This window comes from Neopsephotus bourkii, unplaced genomic scaffold (assembly GCF_033783945.1).
Source record: "Neopsephotus bourkii isolate Nb327-2 ecotype Australia unplaced genomic scaffold, CSIRO-AGI_Nbou_v1 NB_533, whole genome shotgun sequence".
Taxonomy (NCBI): domain Eukaryota; kingdom Metazoa; phylum Chordata; class Aves; order Psittaciformes; family Psittacidae; genus Neopsephotus; species Neopsephotus bourkii.
In genome coordinates this window covers 2,491,966-2,517,422 of record NW_026901034.1, presented here as the reverse complement: position 1 = coordinate 2,517,422, position 25,457 = coordinate 2,491,966, and the positions used below count along the sequence as shown (strand labels likewise).

General features: G+C 39.5%; 2 protein-coding genes across 3 annotated transcripts in view; one reads left to right on the top strand and one right to left on the bottom strand.

Annotated features, from left to right (window-relative positions):
• The window catches only part of IFT140 (intraflagellar transport 140), an 80,667-nt gene that overhangs the window by 32,576 nt on the left and 22,634 nt on the right, over positions 1 to 25,457 (top strand). For both annotated transcript variants that reach the window (XM_061350757.1, XM_061350758.1), the window contains one exon: positions 938 to 1,134. In XM_061350757.1, coding sequence (XP_061206741.1) covers positions 938 to 1,134 — 197 coding nt within the window. The remainder of the gene's footprint in view (positions 1 to 937; positions 1,135 to 25,457) is intronic.
• TMEM204 (transmembrane protein 204) overlaps positions 1,430 to 25,457 on the bottom strand; it is a 28,801-nt gene continuing 4,773 nt past the window's right edge. Inside the window, exons 2-3 of the mRNA XM_061350816.1 lie at positions 16,221 to 16,376; positions 1,430 to 3,553 (exon numbers count right to left, since the gene is read on the bottom strand). Of these exons, the coding sequence (XP_061206800.1) occupies positions 3,309 to 3,553; positions 16,221 to 16,376 (401 nt within the window). The 3' untranslated portion in view covers positions 1,430 to 3,308. The remainder of the gene's footprint in view (positions 3,554 to 16,220; positions 16,377 to 25,457) is intronic.

The window sequence follows — 25,457 nt, the reverse complement described above, 5'->3', positions numbered from 1 at the left end:
AACTTATGTAAATAATGCCATGCTTAATTCCATGGATACAGGAAGAAATGAAGCCTACGAATTGGGTTTCTGGTTAAGGTCTCATCTAAGTTTATTAGTGCCTGTTAAGATGATGATTTTCACTGATCCCTTCTAATAGGGGGAGCTTACCAGGGCATTTATTTTTGTTAGATCAGCAGGAACTTAATATTAACAAGACTTCTAATCCTCTATATCTCCTGAATAAGACAGACCAATATGATCATGTCAATCTAATTTCATGTAGCTTAAGAGCAGTGTTAAACAGGGAGAATATGTCTAGATGTTTATCTGCTTAATATATTTAGATTTAGAGCAGTACTGTGCAATTTAGCCCCCTTTCAAAGAGCTGACTCTTGCCATTCTTCCTGTGCAGATCTAGCTTTTAGAGTTGCACTACATTTTACTTTCCTTTTTCTCTTAATTTAAAAAGTCAAAGGTGATCTGCTGCATTTTCTATTCTTTTAACGCTTCCCCCCCATCATGTCTCATGCCATTTTATTTCAATATTATGTCTCTTTTTTTTTTTTTTCATTCCAGGGTTTCTCCCTATTCATTATAATGTCTCTTCTGGGAATTTAAAGTAATAGGTGCTACTGTATTAATAATAATCATACATGAAAAATAATTATAATTACAACTATAATAATAGGCTTTTTCTCCCCTGGTATTTTACCAGTCACCAATCCATCCCTGAAATACTGTGATTGTTATGATGCACCATTCTCTTTTATGACACTCAATAGTTTGGGTCATTTTCTAGGAAGTTCTGAAACGTTGGAACTGTTGTCACTATTGATCATGGTCCTGTAGAAATAGAGAACTTGGACTGTAGTAGAAATCATGTAATTTATGACATGTACAAAAAGGAGTAACTTTCAACCTACTTGATATCTAAATGATAACATTCTCATTTTAGCTGGGAGAAGCTGAGAAAGGACAAGCAGAGTCTGGCTCAATAGAGGCCTCTCAGATGGTTGCAAGAAGACCCATGAGAGATTTCATTGGATTAGGAGATTGTGATAAACCCACCCGGGATGCCGTGCTAAACTTCAGTTTCTATCTGACTGCTGGTGACATGGATAAAGCCTTCAAATCCATCAAGCTGATAAAAAGGTATAAATATTTGTGTGTATGGGTACAGTTTATTTTTGTTAAGCGTTTGTAAGAAGTTTTGATCCTCCTAAATTCTCCTTATATTTTTCCTGTCTGACTTCATTCTCCCTTTTGTTTCTAAGAAGATGAAGCCTCTTTATCTTACACCATTTTAATATATTCTCTGATGATTCTTTGCCTAAAAGATGTTGCAAGTTCTATGGGTTCTTTTTTCCTAAACAGGAGAAAACACTCGATAATTAGCAGCCACCTTTCTGTGTCTCTGCAAAAATCTCATGTTGTCACTAGAAGAAACTAAACATTCACAACTTTATTTATACACCTAACATAATCACAGTAATACCGAGTATTACAATTTACCAACCACATAGCTGATTTTTAAAATTAAAAGTATATTATTATAATATGGATATTGCAATATTAGAAGAAATAATATATTGTCTTTTAAATACTCCATTATTTTATTTTTCAAAACCCCTGCAATTAATCATAGCATATTATTTCTAGAAAATATTTTCCAGAAAGTAATGCAGGCAAATGAATACAAATCTTAGTTGGTTTTTACAAACCTACTGCTAGAAGAAACTCTTTGTCAGCTTTATGGCATTCTGCCCCAATAGACCAAAACATTGTTCCAGAGCATCAGTCTCTGCAGAGTGTTGCTCACTTTGAACATGGTGCAGAGCAGAAGTTGGGGTTGAGTTTCTTATTACATCAGAACTGAGTGCAGAACAGAACTCAAGAGCCAGCTTGATGATCACATTTAACAAAGCGTGGAAAAGTATTGTGGAAATAAATATAAGGGAGAAAAGCAGTGTACTCAGCTGGGAGTGACACAACAGTCCTAAAGAATGTGTAACATTCACAGCTGGTGGTCTTTCATACCTCTCTGTAACTGCTCAGAGTAGCATCCTTAGAGTTTTTAAACATCTGTCATTGCCTCTAGTTGCTGTATCCTAAGTACTTCTGCACAATAATTTTTGTCCTGTTTTTTTTTTTTTTCCTCCCTGAAAGTTACCTGCACATGAGTGCCGTGAGCCCATGTGCAGGGTCAGGCTGATAAACATTATGCCTAATTCCATAGGTACTAATTATTCTCATTTCATTCCTATATTAAGTTACCAGTCAGATCTGTCTTAAATCTGATGCTTAATCCTGTGTATGTGTCTTAGTCTCCAATTTGGGTTCCTGGGAGGCAGTTACATCCTCCAGTGTTACACGGGCAGAGTTAGGTGTCCTGACATAGCACTCTAATCTGAAAATGTCACAGCAAATGTTAAAGCTAGCTGAGAATAAATTAATTTGGGCTGAAATACCTGTTCTTAATAATCATTTACAATAATTTAAGTTAATAGTATCTGTGATTATTAGGGAGTCCTTCTTCTGTAGATATTTGGCCTTGTAACACTGAAGTAGATCATTCAGTAATGTGTATGGCCAGTCCTAGCTGTGTATCCTCTTAGTTTTTAGTGGCATGTCTGTTTACGTAGAGGAGAAACTCAAATCTTTGTATCAGGTTACAAAAGTAATGTCTGAAAAACTGCAACTTATTTCTTCTGCATTCTTTGCAATTAGCATGGTTAGAGCTGCTTTTGCTTCTTACTGTCTGGGCTACGCTATGGCTGCAGAGCAGGTGCTGCAGCTGATGAGGAGTGCCTTGAAGAGAGGTGGATGGAAGGACTGAAGATTCATGAAACTTAAATAGATGTTAAAATAATCACTTATTCTATAGTGAGTTTTCTGCTTTCTTAGATTGCCAAAGCTATTGTCACTGGTCTCCTATAGGTTTTTCATATTATTAGAATAACTTTATGCAGATGGAGAAAACATGTTTGGTTGCCTTTTTTCTGTATTCTCATTGCTTACACTCTACATCTGCTACAGATGACCCTGATGACATGTAGCTGTGCTGCTCTGTCAGGATTCTGACAATCCAGCATTCTGTGCTGTACAGCAGAGGGAGAGGGGAATATAATATAATATATATAAAATTGTGTGTTTTATACATATGTATATAGATGGAGCCCATCCAAGTAATAATTGAGGGCCTCTGCCCACAAGAGTGAGCTTTGTGATGTCTTTCAACCCTTAATTTTAAATTATAGCATATATTTATAGAAGACAACTTCAGTGTAGATTTTCTTGGAGATCTTTCTCCTTTCAAGTCCATGCTTTCAGCACGGTGACTCAACATAGTCATTTTCCAGCCCACGGCGAAACCGTGCTGTCAGGGTACGGCTAATGACGATGACCCGGGGTGCCATGCAGTCCTCACGCCTGTGAAGGATGTTCCAAATGAGAATGGCAGCTGCCAGTGTGGCCAAAAGACAGGCTCCAATGTTCAGATAGCAAGACCAAGAGAGGTTGGTATATGGTCCAATGCGGTAGAAAGTCACCAATCCGATGACCAGAACAAAACCTGCAGGGAGAATGTGAGAATTACTTTTAGTGAGTTATTCTCTTGAATTTCTATAGTGGCAAGAGGCCACAGGCCAGCAATTCTGAGTCTGTAAAGCCTTTCCATCCCTACTATGATGTATGTGTTCTCCTGAAGGCATATATGGGCATTATTTATATATATATATGAATATATATGATATATGCAAAGGCTGGGTGCCTAAATGGAGTCTCAATGTCAGGTTTAAATCTGTTCTCTCTGATTTAAATTTCTTACACCCACTTAGCTGTATTTCATGTGGTGGGGTTTTTTCCCATCCTCTTGTCTCATACAGATGTCCTTATTTCTGTTGCCACCACAGAAAACTGGTATATTAATAATATTAATAATGAAAATCTTTTATTCAGAATATGGTACACTTATTCTGAAATTTAGAAATGTTTATATAAGGCAGGCTGCTATTGTAAACTGCGAAAATGATGAATAGCTAATCATCTTACAGAATCATAGAATCATAGAATAGTTAAGGTTGGAAAGGACCTTAAGATCATCAAGTTCCAACCCCCCTGCCATGGGCAGGGACACCTCGCACTAAACCATATCACCCAAGGCCTTGTCCAACCTGGCCTTGAACACTGCCAGGGATGGAGCATTCACAACCTCCCTGGGCAACCCATTCCAGTGCCTCACCACCCTAACAGGAAAGAATTTCCTCCTTATGTACAATCTAAACATCCCCTGTTTAAGTTTTAACCCATTACCCCGTTTCCTGTCACTACAGTCCCAAATGAAGAGTCCCTCCCCAGCATCCCTATAGGCCCCCTTCAGATACTGGAAGGCTGCTAATAAAAGAAATGTACAGAGGCTTAAAAAAGTGGAAGGTGAAATAAATGGGACTTTATGGTCCTATTTTTTCTATGCCAGAACATACTGTTATGGGCCAGGAGCAATATTATTCCTCCAGAAGCTGCCAAAGGCAAGGTTTCCACTCCCTCCCTAACCTTAAGCACAGTTGTACGTTCCCTAAAAGGTAAGTAATATTAGAGTGATAACACTGCACTTGAGACCTCTGGTTGGAGATGATAGACAATGAGATTTACAAAAAAAAAAAAACCTGAAAAAAATATTTTCCACATTCTTTTTGGTAGACACCACTGGTAAATAGTGTTATTTCAGATATGAGGTGGGGGGAGGTGGGCCATGCAGGAGGCCCGTGTCAGAACAAGGGGCAGAATCCGTATCTCTGACTCCTTTTTATGTTACTAAGACTGCCCTTTCCCTGAAGAATGCACTGATAAGCACACAATTACTTTTCTGCCCTTTACTGGATTAGTGCCTTCCTGTGCCTCTTCTCAAACAGAACTACTTTTCAGCTTTTCAAGAGAAGTAATTTATACATGTGATTAGATTGAAACAAACATAAAAGGAGGCAAATGTGCTTCTATAGCTGACAAAAGGTTCTCTCTCTTTTCTCCTACACAATTCCTTAACCACCAGCATCACACAAGAAACAGCACTGATCAAAGGACCCCTTCATGAAGAAAGACTAGAATCAACAAAGACACATAAACAGACAGATTTCTATATACCATCTTCCTAAGTTCACGGGCAAAGACTGGCAAGAACAAGTAGGTCCCAGTGGCTGCATGCTGTCCTCTCAGCTAGCCACACTGCCTGCACTGTTCCCACAGATCTGTGTCTTTAACATGGTGCAACACGTGGCTCTGGTCCTTGATTTTCCATAAAAGAGCACATCCTGAGTAATCATTGTATCAGGTTTCTTTCTAAAAAGAGTATTAGTAATACAGTGAAAATGGAAAAGGCATGAATTACATACAGATGAAAAAAAATAGAGGAAAATGAAATAACAAATAGGATGAAAACACTACATAAGTAGTAATGTCGTGCACATTTTTACTATTCTCAGAGTTAAAAATGTGAGGGCTGAATCCCCCTCCTAATGAAACAAGCAACAAATGAGTATTAATTCCGCAGACATCTGGTATCCTCAGCTCTCTTGGTTCTACTTAGAAGGCGGTTTGTAACTCAGTTGCTTGCTACACCTTTTTCTCCTGAGGCAGCACTGTTCCACAGATGCCATGGACCAAAGCAGGTCTGAAGTGAGGCATTTCTTCCTAAGGATATATAAAGAGGAAATAGGTTCTTACAGGAAGAGTAGCTTTTTCCTGCTCTTTAACCACTCTGCAGTAGTCTTTGCTGGGAAAAGTCTAACATAGGTTTTAGGCTGTCAACTCAATTGTAAAAAAATTGAAAAAAAAAATTAATAAAACCTTGATTTCATCAGTTAAGTGTAATAGTTATTTAATGGTTCAGTTTAGTTTTAAATGAGCAAGTTTCATCTGGGGAAAATGTGGTGACATGGAGCACACTGACTTAATTGAGTTGCAGAGATCACTGATCTAACACTCACAAATTCAGTCTGCAGGATTACTTCTAATGTTAATTAATTATTTCTAATGTTAACCAGGTTGGAGATGGGTTCCCAATTACACAGGTGGTCATCTAGCATTATTTCAGAGTATACAGGCTTGAAAGTTGTTTCTTCACCCCTGTTCAAAAATATACTGAGTACAGAAAAATTGTAGAAGATGTGCTTTTGATCAATTAAGCTTGAATCTTCACTCATTTTTTTCAGTAATCACTGCTGAATGACAATATTGTATAAGGTACATATCAGACTATGCATACCTTTTAAAATCCTGATCTCTTGGAGCCAGGCAGATGTTATCTACATTCTTGGATAGACTGTTGAAAGCAAGTGATCTTCTTCAAAGGAATTATTTTTTCTATATAGTCATATGCTTAGCTCATCACCATGTGAAAGTGGGAATGTTCTTATTCATTCACAATCCTCAGTGAAGTTTGCACATGTTTTTTCAGCATTCAAAGAACTCTACTTTTGTCCTCAAAGCCACAGTAAATTGTGCTCTTCCTTTTCTATGATGTTTCCTTGAATTGCTTTTAAATTCTCATGACCTTACTGATTGGTGTTATCTGGGTCTTTTATGACTTTAATCTGTTTCTTTATTGTTAGTGGTAATGGCATATAAGAAGATTGCAGCAGAACTCAGAAAGAAAATAGTTTTTCCTCACTTCCAGTGTCATTCTCAAAGTTCATTTTGTCCTAAGGCATATGGTAGAGAAGAGAGGGGGAGATTAGATACTGTGTAATGGAATATATCAACTTTTTTAAACTCTCTTCTGAGATGGCTTGGTTCCCATCTGTGGAATCAAAATGATAAAACTTCTGTGCTCTGTTTTGTATTTCAGAGCTTTGGGAGCAGAGCATGAGAGTTGTAACGTGCTCATAGGGAGAATATGTATGTCTACATCTATGTTTGAGGTCTTTAGGTCTTGTAATGCAAATAAATACTATAGTGCTTTGCTGTTCCACAGGTTGCAGTCTACTTTTCAAAGGGTGATAAATACCGATTTTCTTATGAAGTATGAAACAGAGAAAAGAAGATTACTTGCACCTCCTATGGCCAAGTTGTTAACCTGTTTCTTTTTCTTATGGTTTAAAATTTGCAGGAAGGAGGGTATTCTGGTACAAATCAAGAAACCCATCTTCCTGATGAGTCTGGCACATGACAAAACTGTGTGATCAGTTTTCCTTTCAGAATTCTTTTCCAGTTCACATACACTTTCTCAGAGAATCCAAAAAGCATTGAATAAGAATAAACCAGATGATCTTTAAGGTTATTTCTAAATCTAACCATTCTATGCTTCTGTGAAATTTTATTTTTCTTTTTTAAGTATGATGCAAATCAGAAAACCATAAGCAGCAAAAGCTTTGAACTAAGCTGTTTGTACCAGTGACCACTTACAGGTACCTCTGAGAGACAGTTGTAAATATTAACAACGGTCCACTTTATCTTGCATTATATGTTTGAGGCTTTCTTGGCAGAAGGAGCTAGGTTCAGGAACACCAGTTATGCAGAATAACCCTGATATTGTTGTGTCTTGCAGCTCAATTTCCAGGTATGGAATTGTGGCTGGTGCTTTCCCACTGCTGTTTATCATTATCTCTGCCTTAGGGAAGTATGAATGTTTAGCACTTTTAATTTAAACTGAAAGCCAGATCTGCTTGTGCAAACCTGCTGGGAAAAGCTGGTTTGCACAAGTGTGAGAGAGCTGCACTCCTTAGACATCAGTTTTGCCCCATTCTTTTGTTTGCTTAGCTAAGGCAAGCAGCAGTGGTCTATACACATTTCTTTATGGCACAGTACAAGCTAATAAACACCACAGGAACATTTCCATTATTTAAACTGGTTTTTCCCCAAATTACTCAGCTTTTTCTTTCTTGCTTATGTATCACAGCTGATTACTGTCCTAAATGGCTACGCTAGTCTGTCCATCTTCATGAGCTCTCTTCCATCCAGTGGAGCAATCATCCACCAGGAAAAAGCAGTAAGGCTTCTTTACGGGTCCCCAAATAAAACTATGCTAGCAAGACTGTTTCCCTTCACAGGCCCTTTGCCTGAACCCTGATCAGATGAGCAGCCGGTTGTGCAAGAGGCTTTCTGTCCTTTTGCAGTCCAGTGCCACTGCCTGATCAGGGGGGAACAGGAAGATAATGGGTTTGCAAGCTCCTGTCTTGGCAGGTAGCAGGAGTGAGTCACTGGAGCTCTTGAGTGAAGAATGTGTTATCTGTTCAGAATACTTTGCTGCAGGCTGAAGAGAAACTGACATTTTAGAAGAGAGAAAAACATGATGGAGGTGGGAGAGTTGGAAACATGTTACTGTGAAGAGTTTCCATCATTAGTTTTACAGTTCTGCCAGTGTACGTGAGTTCCAGAATAAAAATGTCACTGTGAACATCATTTTCGAGCATTCTTATTTCATATTAACATGACCTGATACTGGATATATGAATGTAGGAACTAAAGGGCGAAGGGTGAAGAAATCATATTGATGCAAAAAAGGCTGCATTTGCATACAACGATACTTAAATTTTACTGAGTGCTGCTATTGTAAAGATGATGTGTGAAACCCCCCAGAGAGGGATTTTGTCTGCAACAACTTCAGCAAAATCAGATTTATTGAAACAAAGTGTTCCACTGTGCTACTTATCTTTTCCTTGCCCTTCCAGTGGTGGTGTTCAGCAGCTAGGAATTGAGATGAAACATTTAGCAGCAAGTCTGCTCTCTGAATGACTGGGCAAACACTAAATGCTCTAGTTGTGCCAGCCTAGCCCTTCTTTACAGTTTCTTCTTTCTTAGGAAAAGTAGATTTTTTAAAAATATTTTTTTTTATTCCTTTGTTATATGGATGCGGAGTCTATGGAGGAGTGGTGTCTTCCTAGTTTGGATGGAACCTTATGGACAATTATGTGTGTACCACTGGGTTCAGACCCTCGTGCTTTGATTCAGGAATACTCAGTTGCTCTAAGGAAAGAGAATAAAACTGAAGTTTGACTAATATTTTCTTTTTACTAAGAAGATAGGTAAAGCAGAGCATTTCCATGATATTGGTATCTCCAGTTTTGCTTACTGCTTTCACTGTGTTATCTTTGACAACATTTTGATTTGGTGCCTTTGGATACTGTTGAGTATTCAATTAGTTTTTCACTTTGATGAGAATTTAAGAAAAATGGTGCTGGAATTCTACTCCTATTGATGTTTGTGTAATATGCGTTAGACTCAGTTTTAATGTAAATATACCAGTGCAGAACTTGGCTTTGGATGGTATGCGGACCAGTTAGAAGTACCTATAAAAATTAACCTTGTATTAAGAATAGCTTCTGTTTCCATGACTAAAACTGACTGAGGTGACTTTTCTCTTTTTAAAAGACATTTGTGACATTGAATTTAGTTTCAGTATTCAAATAAAATACCTGAAGGGAGACAGTTAGCTTTCCAGACTATTTCTCGTGGGTAACTCTCCTAAAAATAACCAGAAAATTCTTCTGCTTGCCATCAGTTTTCTTGATCTCTTAATTTATGATGCAGTTTGAAAAGAGCTGCGATGGGAAATATTTCCTTAAGTTTAGTTATGAAAATATTAAACATTTTCATCTGATTTGTTTTCATTTCTGTTTTGTAACAATGACAAGACTTTCAGGTGCATAGCTGAATTTCCTTGAATTAATTTAATTACATACATCAGTCAATTCCGGATCATTTTATTGTGTATTGTCTGAAGTCTGGACAGAGGCCACATCATTACTAAAAATCCTGATGAGATTACTTAAAGTACTTTATTTTCCCATAGATCTGCTGTTTATCTCTAGTTGTTTCCCATCTGTAGAAAAATAAGTCTGGCTGGGGGGGCTTTTTCATTGGGGAAGGAAACAGATAATGAATTCACTAGGAAGACTTTTGATTGGGACAGCATTGACTGTGAATGAGGGTGGGTTGGGAAAATGTTACTTTTTGAACTTATGTTTCAAATCCATATACTGAATTTCCTGTTTGACTGTAGCTGGCTGTAAGCCACCTACAGATTTTTACCATTTTAAAAGAACTCTCATAGGCACTTTTTTACTTCTGTGATAGTTTTGTTTGTTTGGATTGGTTTCTTTTTAGACACCTCTGGATTCAAATTCCTCCTTTTTATTAATACATTGATAGTGCAGTTGAAGAAATCTACACTATGTTTTTTTCTAGGTTGGTAGAGAGTCTATGTTGAGAGTTAATAAATCTCCTCTTTACAGATTGTCCTCTAGGATGACTTTTGCTGCCAGGAAAAGGGAGAAGAAGGAAAATAGAGAGCCAGACTGCTGGGAGTTGACAACCCACACCTTTGCAGCAGAACTGCAAACAGGAAGGAGAAATTTTTCGCCCCCTTTCTACATACCCCATAAACATTTACAGGGAATGATTTAGCTACAATGAACCGCAAGCCTAAATAAGCTGCTTGTAGGAACTCAACTCATTCTCACAGTGAGATAGATTCCCAAAGTGTGATTGCTATAGGACTTATGTAAATGATTACTCAATTAACACCTTTTCCTGTGTCAGCTTGGCACAAAAAAGAGTTGCTACAGTGTGAGGCAAATGTGGAGCTTCTGTAATCATAAAATCACAGAATCCCAAACTGGTTTGGGCTGGAACAGACCTTAAAGCTCATGCAGTTCCAGCCCCCTGCCACAGGCAGGGACATCTTCCACTAGGCTAGTTTACTCCAGGCCCCGTCCAACCTGGCCTTGAACACTGCCAGGGATGGAGCAGCCACAGATTCAGTGGGCAACCTGTGCCCAGCACTTCACCACCCTCACAGGGAAGAGTTTCTGCCTAAGATCTCATCTCAGTCTCCCCTCTGTCAGGTTAAAGCCATTCCCCCTTGTCCTGTCCCTACAAGCCATTGTCCAAAGCCCTTTTCCAGATTTCTTGTAGGGCCCCTACAGTTGTGTAGTAGTTGTGATCTCTTAGTTGTAGGACCAGGCTGAAGCTGCAGAAGTGTGCTTGCTTGGTTTAAATGCTGTGGAGACTTTAGTGGCCTTTGACTTTTCAGTGGTACGTTGTTGAGTACAATAAAAATTTCCTTCCAAATATTTTGGTAGGACATAACATCTCTTAGAATGCAGAAAGAAGTGTGCGAAATTACAAGTTCTTCAACTCAAATATTCACTTAATTGCTTATGAACATGCATATTACATAGACCAGCCTTCTCAGGGGCAATACGGCCCTCTTGTCCTTCACTTTTCACCTTCACTGAATTGCAATGGCTTTCCACTTTTGTCTTTAACCTGGTAAGTTGTGAAATTTAGTCAGTGTAAGGCAGTGGGTTCTACTTTATGTTAGTTGGAAAACTTCAAAGGGAGTTGTAGAGTACTATTTAACAAGTCTACTGACAGTGAACTTGCTTTTCTGTTACCTTTTAGAGGTTGACTTAGAAATTATGGCAGTCCTTGAACTGAAGTCTGAAAAGGATTCCCTGTGCATAAGGTGTAATTCTTGGTGGGCAGCTGTTTACATAAGGATAACTGCGCAGACTTTCACCCAGGAAGTCAGCAGCAAACATTACTTGGCACCTCGATTCAGCTGGAGGCAAAGCAAGCTCTGCTTTTGGTGGCAGTAAACTCTATCAGACAAAGAGGTCTTGTCATCCTGAGAAAAAACAACTTGTGCAGAGAGAAGCAGTCACTGACAAGTGAGCCTCCTGGAAGCTTCAGTGGTCATCTACTTCTGTTTTTCAAGTGCTGTGCCCATCTCCTGATGCATCAAAGATTTGTGTAACTGGGGATCTAGCTAGGAGACACCTCCCTGTATGTGTAATATGTTCGTAAGCAATGAAGTGGATATTTGAGTTGAAGAACTTTTCATTTCACGCATTTCTATGTGCATAACTGCATTATTTCTAATGCTGTGTCTGTCGTAAAAGATGTTCCCTCTACTTGCACATCCAAATGATATTTATCAGGTGATATATTTGTTACCATATTTCTCATTAGAATATAGAATCATAGAATAGTTAGGGTTGGAAAGGACCTTAAGATCATCAAGTTCCAACCCCCCTGCCATGGGCAGGGACAACTCACACTAAACCATACCACCTAAGGCCTCGTCCAACCTGGCCTTGAACACTGCCAGGGATGGAGCACTCACAACCTCCTTGGGCAACCTATTCCAGTGCCTCACCACCCTAACAGGAAACAATTTCCTCCTTATATCCAATCTAAATATGTGCCCTTGACATTGAGATACTACAACAAATCAGCTGCTACTCATATATCAGTATTCAGGCATGAAGAATATACACAGGTCAGGTGCGTTCAATTTACTCTTTGAGCTACTACCCATCTAGTTTGCTGGTTCAGCTGCTCACCTGAACCATTTCAGTCAACACAAGTGGGATAGGCTTCTATATTTTAAGATCTTTGCAAACATGTGAAAAAAAAGATCACTTTATTGTTAGGTTTGCAGTCCACATAAAGAACAAGCAAGTTTGGCACTGAAGTGAAATAAAAATGAGAAATAACGAAAACATTTAGTACAAATTAAGCAGTTAAGTTCTTTGTCTTTGATATGATTTTTAGGTTATTTACAGTATCTCATTTATTTGCTTCATTTTCAGGAAGTATTAGGTTTACAGCTCCACAGGTTCCATCTTGGAACAGATCTGGCTTGAGGGTGTTGTGAAGGAAAGAGGTGGAAGGAAGTAATACAGAAATCAAAATCACACTGCTATCGTGGATATTTTCAGCTATATTTTCCAAATGGCTGCTTTGCTGGTCTATCTGCATTAAGATTTTCTGGAAGTCAACCAATCTAAAGTTGTAGTACCCAGAAAGAAGTTAAATGGCCTAACAATTGTTTGATTTCAGTTTAGTAGCACAGAAAGGAGAGTATGGGTAAATTCCAGTTTCCTGTAACCTGCTGGGGTCTGGAGTGAAACCCACTGTCAGCAGAAAAACACAGTGGGAAAAGCTGGAATGCAATGCTTGAAATTCAGGAGTGGTGATACTGTAATTTATTTGGCTGTAAATTACAAGCTCCGTAGGAATGCAGAACTTTTTAATCTTCATGATGTGACTTACTGAAGTAATTTAATGCTGAATATGGATTTGCAAGAATATTAATCGTGATGATTCAGGTTTATTCCAATCTTGGACTTTCAGAAACTTGGATGAGATCTAATGTAAGGGATATTGTATCCTGGATTTTCCCCATTATGTTTCAAACATTTCACTCTAAAGTCTGTGATAATCACCATTGTACAAGGTTGGAGACTTGGCTGGAGTCCCTTTGGGTCTGATACAGTCTGGCAGGTTACTGCTTGTAGTAGTTCAGTTTTCTCTGAAGTGCTCTTTCTTCCCTATCCTGTTAGTATGAACTTCCCTTTCCAGCTGATCTTCTGTCAGCTCTGTTATTCATCCTATATTCAACACATAGAGGCTGTAACAATTCCTTGGGGGGGAAAAAAAAAAAGAAAGAAACAAAGCAAAAAACAAGCCCACCAAACAAACAAAAAATAAACAAAGAAAAAAAAAACAAAACAAAAAGAAAGAAACAAAGCAAAAACAGAAAACAAACAAAAAACACATACACAAAAACCCAAACACAACAACAACAAAAAAACAGAACTCCAGAAAACCCAAAACCCTCTGGAGGGACATTTCTGAGCATTGACACAAAACTCCACATAAAACACTGGTTCCATTTTCACCACATGCCTTTTCCAAAGCAAACAGCTCGCTTTCCTGTTAATGGGGAAGTGTGAGGTTGTAGAGCTGTGTGAATCCCATTGCTGTCTCTGAAGCAGTGCTGTTTCCTCTCTTCTTTCCTTCCTCTTTGCTTCCTGGGGCTTTGTTTTCTGTCAGAGGTCCATCCTTTCTGAATGACTCTCAAATGCTTTTGCAGGTGGCAGGAGTGAAAAGCAGTGGAGCCTGGAATCATTGCAGGCTCCAGTGGGGTCAGAGATGGGCGATTCCAACTTGTGGTAGGGTTCAAAGAGAATAGTTGATACACTTAGTTTTCTAAAACAAAAAGGACTTTTGTTCAGACATTGGGAAACTGTGATGAAACCCGTACATAATGTTTCAATTTGTAAACTCTGACTGGAAATAAGAAAATTGTGAGTTGACTTTGTGATTATGAACCACGTACTCAAGCCTTCCTCCACAATAATAGATCTAATTCTACAGGTGACTGGTTCTCTCTTTTGTTGGCGTATTCCAGTGTGAAAGATAGGCTCTTGATTACCCAAGTAGTCAGCAGCTAATGTAACACGGAAAAACTAGGGAGGTCTCCAAAAAGTCCATTTTATATTGGATAATGGCAGACGTGATGACTCCTTCCCTCTTTTTTTTGAAAGTATACATTCCAGAAGACTTCAGCTGGTTCTGGCTATCAGGAAGAAATTTGTTTAAAATAAAAACTTCATTAAGATAATGAGATGGAAAATGAGTATTATGTTACTGATTGCAAGGCAGAAAACAATCTGATGGTGAAGGAAAGTATGGCATTAACTGCAGAGGAGAATGGAGGGCAGGGGCAGGGATAGCCACCAGAGTCACTGCATTATTTCTGCAGATGGCAGACCTCTGATTCATACAGCACAATGTCTGTCTCTGTAACTGTCATGTGCTGCCAGATCCATCTCTTCACACCTTTTGAACACAGGCAGGCAGATGAACTCCTTGGTTCAACAGCTTCTTCAGCCATTCTCATTAGTGTTTTGTTAATCATTCTGACTCTGGCTTCCCTCCCCTCTACCCTCCCAGCACTGGGGATTTCAAGGTTCAGCTTGCATAACAGGTAATAGCAGGCATTTCCTTCTCCTGTGTCGGGATATCCTGGCGCCCTTCAGTCTCTCTCTGACTGTGTTTAAAACAGACTCCAGCACAGGAAAAAAAAAAAAAAAAAAAGGAAAAAATCCCAGTCTAAAATTAGCAGCCCTGATAGAAGAAAGGCTCAGGGCTTTCCCCTGTGCTGTTTGTCAATGAAACAACACAGCTAAACAGGGCCAGAATGCATTTCTGATCTGGGAAAAACAGACATGTCAAGTTTTGGGGAGAAGGGGAGGGAGTAAGAATTGAGCAGGCATCACACCAATCATCAGGGAGAACTAAGGTATCCAGAGTTGCAAACACCACGGTGTACATCAAGAGGCTGTACGGAATCTTGTATCTGTCTCTTGGTAGCACTGAATTCTGCTTGAGGGTCTCTGCTCCTTGAGGCTGGATCAGATGCTTTGAGACTCTTCTTGTTTGGCTGTCATGTTCATCATCCTTAATGGGTGTTCACTGCTGAGCACCCTATTTCAATGCCTAGATTCTGATCATGCAGCAGTATAAACCTGAGGTCTCAGCAGGTTTCAGCATCATGGCTTGACTTCGTGAACGAAGATTTGGGAAACTCAGCAGGTTTACACCATTCTAAATTGTCTGAGTTTTTAAAGTTGAATTTAAAATTTACAGAAAAATAACCTGCGCTTTACATTAATAACAATATGTTATTTTAAGCTGATCTTGTAAGCAGCTTGGATATTCTACTCCATTAATGACAGTTTCATGCATGGATATCTTAAATGATTGGACTCTTGCTGTAATGAGTAACTTATGTAGTAAAGAAAGGCATTATTGCAAAAAATTTACAGTTCATTGTCACTGCTGTCAACATGGAATTGTGATAAAACCATTTCCTCCTTTCCTCATTCATTTCTGTATGTGATCTATGTGCATGAAAGCTACTGTGGAATTTTATTTATAGCAGTCAATATTATGAATTGACTCCAGCTTTCTTTGCTAGATTGCAGATGTGTCTGTCTATCAAAATCCATCTGACGGTCCTTTAGTACAATTTAGTTAGCTAAAAGCAAATAATCATATTTCAGCAAGACTTCAAAACTTTCCTCGGCTGTTCTGCTCTGTTTTCAGATATGCCAAGCCTTTGGTATATTTTGTCCTGCTAAACTGGGGGATTACTTTGCATCCTGTGAATTTCTTTCATGTTTGCCTTCCTGGTTTCATAGGAAATAATAAAGGCTTGTTTTTCTTGGTGGGCAGAAGACTCGTTCTGATATATCCAAGATAAAAGCTTCTATTTATGTACTGCAGAATCTCATGGGGAAAGCTTTTAAGAGACAATGAGCTTACTTTTAGGTTTTGGCCGCTTTGCCTATTCTTTGTCACTTGAAAGATTTATAAAGTAAGAAACTCTTTTTGACCTGGATTTAGTAAAGACAAAGTATTTTTCTATCAGTAAAAAGAAGTGGACTTACTGGCAAGTTGAAATACGGCTGCTATAGCCTCCTCCCACCACTGGGTATCCTGGGAAATGACAGGCAGCTCCATTGGGCCCAGGACAAAGATGAGCTGGCCAGCAGTCAGAGCAACAGTGGCAATGAGGTTGCAAGCACGCATCATATCAAACTGCACTAGGGAAACATAAGAAGTAGGCATAACGTTAAAATGATATAAAATGGTGAATAAGAAAATCCTGGTTGAGCAGCTAAGTAAAATATGTCAGTCCACAGAAAATGATTCTGACACTATTCATAATCCAGCAGCCCCCTGCTGTAGCACATTCCCTGTGGTCTGCTTAAGAAAAGATTTTTTTTAAGATGTGTATTGAATCTTCCCTGTAGTTACACAGCATCCCATAAGTTCAGTGCAAAATAATTTTGTATGATACAAGCAGCTAATTTCCATGGATGGCCCTGGAGGTGCTTGGCTTTTGCCTTATTCTACCTGTAATTAGTGGCACCGTTTTCTGGGGCAGGAATGGTGTGTGCTTGGCATCACAAATAGGGATGTAGACAAAGCAGAGACATTTAACACCTTCTTCACCTCTGTCTTTAACATCGATGATGAGCCCTGGGACTCCTGGAGCCCTGTGTTGAAGGACCATGACTGTAGGATGGTAAACTCCCAGCCAAGCCGAACTTGTTCAAGACTTGCTGCTCCGGCTACATGTGGGGTCCAGTGGGATTTATCTCAGGGTACTGAAAGAACTGGCTGATGGGACCTCTATCATTTTACATTGGTCTTGGGAGTCTGGAGAGGTCCCATGTGACTGGAAGCTGGCAAATGTTGTCCCAGTTTTTAAGAAGGGTAAGAAGGAAAGTCCTGGTAATTACAGGCCTGTCAGTCTCACTTCAGTGCCTGGTAAAATTATAGAGAAGGTTATTCTGGGAGTTACTGAAAAGCAGTTGAGAGACAACACAGTCAGTCACAACCAGCACAGGTTCATGAGGGAAAAGCCCTGCTTAACCAGCTTAATTTCCATTTATGACAAGGTTTGCCAATGAGTTGACCAAGGGAAGCCAATAGATGTGATGGGTTTGGATTTCAGCAAAGCTTTTGATGCTGTCTCTCACAGTATCCTTCTGGATAAACTTTCCAGCACATGCCTACACCAGTTCATCATACAATGGGTGAGGAACTGGCTGACAGGTCAGGCTCAGAGTTACAGTAGATAGGTTGACATCAGGCTGGTGCCCAGCCACTCGTGGGGTTCCCCAGGGCGTAGTTTTGGGGCCAGTGCTCTTTAATGTTTTTATAAATGGTCTGTATGTAGGAATCAAAGGTACATTAAATAAGTTTGCTGACAATACTAAAGTAGGAGGAGTTGCAGACTCCCTTGAGGGTAGAGAGGCCTTACAGAATGATCTGGAGCTGGGCAGTCACAAACAGTATGAAATTCAAGAAGAGTGAGTGCCTGATTCTCTACCTGGAATGGGGTAATCCTGGCTGTGGGTACAAATTGCAGGATGAGAGGCTGGAGAGCTGCTCAAGAGAAAGAAATCTGGGGGATCGGGCTGATGGCAAGTTGAATATGAGTCAACAGCATGCCCTGGCAAGCTGAAAGGGCCAAGCATGTCTTGGGGTGCATCAAGCACAGCACAGCACAGTCAAGAGTGGTGACTGTCCCACTCTCCAACACACTGGTGTGGCCCCACCTCGAGTCTTGGGTGCAGTTTTGGCACCTCAATACAAGACGGATATCAGACTATGAGAGGGTGCCCAGGGGAGAGCGACCAAGATGCTGAAAGATCTCAAGGGCAAGACTCGAGCAGAGTTCTGAGGAGCAGCTGAGGTCACTTGCAGAAGAGAAGACTGAGGGAGGACCTCATCACTGAAGGGGGACCTCATCACAGTCAACTGCCTTCCTACATCACTGCCTTCCTCAAGCCAGGCAGCAAAGGGGAGGTGCTGATCTCTCTCCAATGACCAGCGATAGGACACAAGGAAATGGAATGAGGCTCCATCAGGGGAAGTTCAAGCTGGAAATTAGGAAAAGGTTCTTCACTGAGAGGCTGGTTGGTGACTGGAACAGGCCTCCAGTCACAGAACTAAGCCTGTCAAGAGTTCAAGGAATGTCTGGATGATGGTCTTAGTCATATGGTTTAGTTTTAGGTAGTTTTGCAAGGATCAGGGAGTTGGACTCTCTGATCCTTATGGCTCCCTTCCAACTTGAGATATTCTGTGACTGTATGATTCTGTGGTTCAATATTAAATATAAAGAACAAATGCAGAAATAATTACAGACATAGGTATTTGAAATCTTGAGCAGAAACCTGATTAAATATGTCTCCCAGCTGGCTACTGAATGGAATACATTTGTTGCAAAGTTGAGTACTTTTAGTCAGGCTTTTTTCCTACTTTTCCTGTTAACCTGGTGTATGTCCTGTTTTCATCCTTTTCCTTCCTCTCTAGCAAAAGGTGGGATTTCTAAATATCATTGTGCCAGTTCAACATTTCTTGCTAACATGTTGTTGCCATCTTGAAATGGAAGCAGCTCAATGTTTAGGTTTGTCATATGTTAGAAAGACTCTGGATGTGAATATTCCCCAGATTTTCAAAAGTAATTTAACTGGTTATAAGTTTAGTGGGTGCACACAGTTTGATTCCTGATCTTCCAAGGAAACAGCTAGGAAGTGCAGAATACAAAACTTGGTATCAACAAGCATTGTCGCCATCATTGAGTCTGGTCTGCTTTTTTGAGCTGTAAAAATGAGTTTACCCTTTATTTTCCCTTCATGGGTCATCTTTAGCTTCCAGTGTTCTAAGTAACAACTCATGATTTAATTAAAATTTAATAAAATATGGTATTGTATCTGAAAGTTAGTTAAGAACCATAGTCTGTTAAACTTTTTCACATTGAATGAAATGTTAAGGAGATAACATACTAAGTATTTTTTGGTTTTCCTAGTGAGTTCATCTCTCAACAGAGAGGAACTTATTTCACCCCAAAAAATAGTTTGCTCAAAGATTTTGTGTTTAACTTTAAAAACTGTCTTGTCTAGCATTGGGAGCATTTAGATCTTTTGCCGTGTTGAATGCTTACAGGTCACTTGTTGGTTTATAACAGAATTGTATTCAGATGGCTGAGCTTTGTAAATATCAGTAAAACTTTGAGCATTTGGAGTGTTCTGTTTTTCCACTTAAACAGACTTCTCGAATACCTTGAAATCAATGCTTGTTGAAGAGTTAGTAATACCTTTCAAAGGAGAAGTGTCCTAAGTAAAGAGCAGGCTTGCTGCCATTAGTATTAAAGTACTTTGATTTGTCAACAGAGCTATCTGTAGTGCCAAACTAGAAAAGGTCAGTTTACAGCCATGAGGAATTCCATTGCTTTGTCTGTATATAATATGCATGAGCTTAAAAAAAACAACCAACAGCTTCTGTTATTTTATACCCTCTAAATGTCTGAAGCTTAGCCCATATGAACAAACACCAAATGTTGCCCTTCACTGTTACTTATGACTTCTTTTAAACACTAAACTGTATTGTAAATCCTTTTGACCTTGCCATACATGATATTGTATATAGAATGCTTACACCAGCAAGTTTATAACTGTGACTCAATTGAATTCCAACAAAATCTGTAATAGTTTAGTCTTTAAATAATGGTTCTATCATCACTGTCCTCTTGCAATTGGACAGTGCAGTGGCATTGGATGTGTAACACTGATGATCTTTATTACTGTTTGGAAGAACTGCAGGTTTACAGATGTGTATTTGCCTGATACACTACACTGTCCAGAGAGATGTGAAAATGCAATTACTATTTTGCATAGCTGCTGCTTTTAACCAGAAAGAATACTAATACTGAATGTCTCCAAAGCTTTCCTCTAAGTGGCCGTTGTTAATCAATATGAACAATACTAGTCACTGATTTCTTCCTTCTGGAAGCCCATCTTGATCCCAGTTTATTCTGAGAAGTAGTGAGTTCATGGACAGGATATCCATCTGGTTCTCGTGTATAGCTTTGGATACTGGCTAATGAATTCTGCTTTGTTTAAAACAGTGATCAGTCAAGGGTCAAAACCCAAACTCCAGGGATGAGACCAATTCAAATACTTTTTTGTTTTGCTCACATCCTAGACCGTATGTATCCACCTGGATTAGAAATGTTAATTTGATTTTGTTATTTGCAAGCAGTAATTTTGTTTTGTTATTTTCTATGATAGCTCCTGGACTATCTGTGTTTTGCAGAAGTAGGTTGATCATAAAGGAGAGTAATTTGAAGTGTTTTGGGTTAATGAGGAAGGATGACCTCACTGAAGAATCAAATTATGCTAATGGCTTAAAATGTGAAGCTTTCTTCCTCTTTTCTGTCTGCATAGAGGGAAAAAACAATCATAGGTGGGGATTCATGCTTTTTATTGATGAAAGTACAGAGTGTGTATGATGGAAACTACATGGTCCAAGATACTGTGATGTTTGTCTAAAACCCCCCCTGAGAAATATCAGTTTTGGTGAACAAAAATTGTAATGCAAACTTAAGTCCAGCTTCTGTAACTTACTAAGTTTCCAGCCATGGGAAGGGGTTTAGTGATGGCATGTTTATCCCTAGATAGGAATAGTACCAACTCTGAACTGTGTGGCTTCACAATTCCTGCCTGTCCTCTAAGCAGCAGGAGCTGCCTGTGAGCATGCTGTTACTGTATCCCCACTGTAGGGCATGAAAAATGCTGTTTCAAACTTTGGGATTCAATGGGCAGGAATTGGTTCTGCTGACCTGAAGGAGAGCACCATTTTAGACTGCTGCTAATTTGATTACATCAGTCAGTTTATCCATACTCTAAATCTCCCGAGGAATTTTGCTTCCTTGTTTTCTATTGATTATTTTGATGTTAAACAACCACTTTAGCTGTGTTCAAACTTTACTGTTCTTTTAAACAAATGTTGCACTTTTAGATATTGGTTTAAAAATTATTCCAACCATGTTTGGTGTGTAATAGCTTTTCATCATTAGCTTGCTCTTTAAACATTACTCAGTTGTTAACCTTTTTTCAACGTCCATATAAAAGGGCAGACATTATAGGAGGAATTCAATGGCTGCTATGTTTGCAATGGAAGGAATTAAAACCCCAAGTATTCTATCAGCGCTCTCTCCTTTTTATGGTTCTTGGGTTTATTTATTGATTACTTATTCAGTGAAGTTGTTGAGTATGCAGCCTGAGATGTGCCTGTCTTCATAAATGCTTAGTGTTCATACATGGCTTTATCCTGGAAAGGAGGATGAACTGTTGCATTTCTGAAATAGCAATTTCTAAATAATTATGGATAGAACTGGTAATGCTTATTATGCTGAAGTTGCTTCACTTATTTTTGTAAGAATTGGTTTTCAGTTGCTGGTAACTTTGCTAGACTTCATCTTCTTGGGCTGGATGTCTGCAGGCTGAGATCATGTTATGTTGTAAAAATTTAATCCAACTAGGTCAGTAATTAGATTTTTCTGTAATATAATTAAGAGATTGAAACCGAGTACACAGTTTTCCTCTGGAACTTGACCTTTTGCTGTGGTGTTACACTGAGATAAGGGGTGTGTCTCCTTCTATTCTGTTAATTTACTCCAGTAAGTAGTTTGGTGTTAGCATACCCTGCCCTGACAGAACCATAGCTGGCAACTAAATTCTTGGAAAGCCCAGCCCTGCTAGGCATGGTCATCACATCATGCCTCCATTGTCCTGGAGCAGTGTGGTTTACACAATACTGACTACAGTCTGCATGTGTTCATCCAGCCATTCAAGAGCAGAGAGCGAAGAGCTCATTCTATCCAAGCTCTGAGCAGTCACTGCACAGCTCCTGTGAGCTCCACTCGTCATTCCTGCACACGTTACTAAGTCATTTGGAAAATAAGTAATAGTCATGCTTGTGCATGAACTGAGAGGGTTGAAGGCTGCGCCCAGGCTTTAGCACATGGTTCTACTTGTCCTCTACAGAGTTCTACTTTTTCAGCCTTTTGGAGTATTTGTTAAAATCACATTATAGGGACTTCAGAAATGCAAACCCAAGCATGCAAGCATTGGGAAAAGCCAGAACAGTACACTTTTACCTAACTGGGTTTTATCACCCAACACATGAAATAGTGCTTTGCAAAAACACTGAACTGGTGCTGTTTAGACTAGTTCTCTATTTAATTTCATTCTCACTAACTCTTACTCACGTTCTTCCTTGTAATGAAGTTGAGTTCCAACCTGGAGAAAACTGAATTCCATATTAATAAATAATTTTAGAATAAGCCCTTTTCCCCTTTTTTACAATTCTAAAAACATCCACTTTATTCAAACTTTTGGCAACCAAGTGTGTGTTCCTCTTGTTTTGGATATCAGTATTGTCAGCACAGATCAGACGTGCAGAAAAGGTGTCAGCAGCTGACATGGAAATCAGCTGGAGCCGTGTCTTGAATGTCCCTGTAATTATTTATTGACAGTCAGCATCATGCTGCGCCTCCCAAACTTGTACTCTATTTATGAAGCCTTTGGACATTTCATTTCTTCTGTTGATTTAAGTTTGTGGTATTAATGTTGAGCTGATTTTTGGAATATGAATTAGGAAATATATTGAAACACTTTTAAGGTATTTGTGAAACAAACTAAGCCAAATGCTGGCAGTATCTAAGTGCACCTTTGCATGACTGTCTAACTGAGACTAAGAAGGTTTAATATAGCACTGCCTTTTTGATACAGATATATTTTGTTGGTCTGAATAGACACTAATTTCTTAAAAGTGAAGGACATCTGAACTAATTTTTCTTCATCGGTTTGTAGTCTTTGCACATGATGATGTTGTTTCCATGTCTTGTTGTAAGGACAGGACTTGATACTGAAAAGGAAAGTCTCTCCCTCCCTACTTTAAAATCTTCATAAGCATCCATATAGCGTTCACCTCCAAGGAGTCCTCAGTGTGTTCTATTGCTGAATGGAGATCTTAAAAACTGTAACAGTCACTTATTTTGCTTAGCTTCATCTCTTGCTGAAGTATGCAATTTCTGCTTTTTCACTTAATATTAAAGAAAGAGGGAGATAAACCATTCTATTTCAGTACAATTAAAAGAATGTTCTGGTGTGAGAGAGTGGTGAAATCATCCCTTTAGATATTTTGGAACTTGATGATTGAGCTCATCTGAGTGTGAAACTTCAAATGTGAATATTGAGTTTGAAAGGCACACAGATCTTGTTTGGGGAAAGAAGATTGTGCTTGGCTGGGGTTTGGTTGGCTGGTTTTTAATAGCATCGGTAGTTACTTTGCAATGAAGACATAGCCACATCAACTACTTTCAAGATGAACAAGTACTAATGATTAAGAGAATGTTATGCAAACTCAGCACTGAGAATGCTTCTATACAGTTATCAACAGATAGGGCTCTGATCTAGCAGGTCAGAGCTCTAACAGATCTATCTTTGCAAGGATATTTAGTTGTCTACATGTTATGGTTTGCCAGTTTATAAGCATCAGTAGGGTATTCTCTGTTGGTGTCTGTAATAAATGTATTTAAGGTGAAATGTTCAAAAGCACCATTTTTACTCTTAATCCTTAAATTGAATTCAAAGTCTTGATAGTGAGAGAAACCAAACACTGATTGCTCTGATAATATTTCTGTACATGAAGGTACTGTATTGAAACACATACTAGGTTAATTTTCTTATCCTGAAAGGTTTTGAACTTTTTCATATTCACAGCATAGTAAAATCCATATTAAAATGAGCATTCACATTAATTTGAAGAGCCAGACATCTTACAATATGCCTTCACTGGCATTTACCATTAATTTGGTCATTTCAATTATTTAGGTATTGATCATAATGCATGTGTTGGGAGGGGAGATCACAAGCCCAAGTTGTCACTGCCTCCATCTCTGTGCAAGAGCCTGAGCAGTTTACCAGGCAATCATACATATGATAAGGTTTTGGGCATGCTTTAATCTACTGGTCATTCCTGTCTTCTCAAAATGCAGTGGGCTTCCTTTATTGATCTGCATATATTGAAATAGTAACACAAGCCTGCAACATGCCTAGCTGCTTGGCTCAACCTGGCTCCCAACCAGACAAATTTCAGAGACATGTGTGGACATTGGATATTTGTGGACATACAGTGGACGTGGACACTCCAGTGAAGTGTTGCTTCTGCAAGCCAAGGCAAGCTCTTCGCTCCCAGACGGCACAGCATCCTCCAACATCCTGCCTTTGCTGCCGTGTTTCATGGTGTACTTGTGTTTGCCTAAATCATACATTTAGGCTGGACAGGTGTTTATGTTTGGTCCCTGTGGCAGTCACATAGATGCTCATGACACTGTGCCTCTCCCTGGCACCGGTTATGCTCCCTTGTAAGAACTACAACTGACCAGAGCTATCTCGCTCCAGGCATCTGTAGCTCATAAAAGCTTCCCACTATTGGGACTTTTGTTATGCCTTATGGAGCCCTGAAGAACTGAGCAAGGTTTTTGTATTTTTTCAAACCCCTCCCTATTCCTGCATTTCCACACTGTTCATAATGTTCTTTAGACAAAAAGGGACAGAGTGTGAACTTGTGTAATTAATAAATAAGCTCCATCTGTCCACCCAGCCAGCCTTGCAGCACAGTAGGAATTCAAGGGTGGAGTTCAAGTGAAGTTCAAGTACCGTGCAGTGTGGTTAAAAATACCTAAGCTGATTCCAAGTAATTTTGTGTGCTCACACAGTGCAACACATTTATTACTGGCCTGGTACTGGGTGAGGACATAGGAAACAGTAGAGGGACATTTGACAAGGGCCTGTAGGGGTAGAACAAGGGGGAATGGTTTTAACCTGACAGAGGGGAGACTGAGATGAGCTCTTAGGCAGAAGTTCTTCCCTGTGAGGGTGCTGAGGCGCTGGCACAGGGTGCCCAGAGAAGCTGTGGCTGCCCCATCCCTGGCAGTGTTCAAGGCCAGGTTGGACGGGGCTTGGAGCAACCTGAGTGGAAGGTGTCCCTGCCCATGGCAGGGGTTTGGAAGTGGGTAAGCTTTAAGGTGCCTCCAGCCCAAACCAGTCTGGGATTCTATGATTCTAATAACAGTGGCTTTGAGTAGGTTTCGTTTACACTTGAGAGGGCATCACTGGTGGTGTAGCTTCCTGTTCTCACTATTCGAGGTAGCTTGTGTGTCCTTGCATGATGCTGTGTTGCTTAGTGTAATGTGTCTGCTGATGCATTAAATGGGCCCAAAGCTGAGTACGCTCAAGACACAGTCTCACCCAAGATGTTACTAA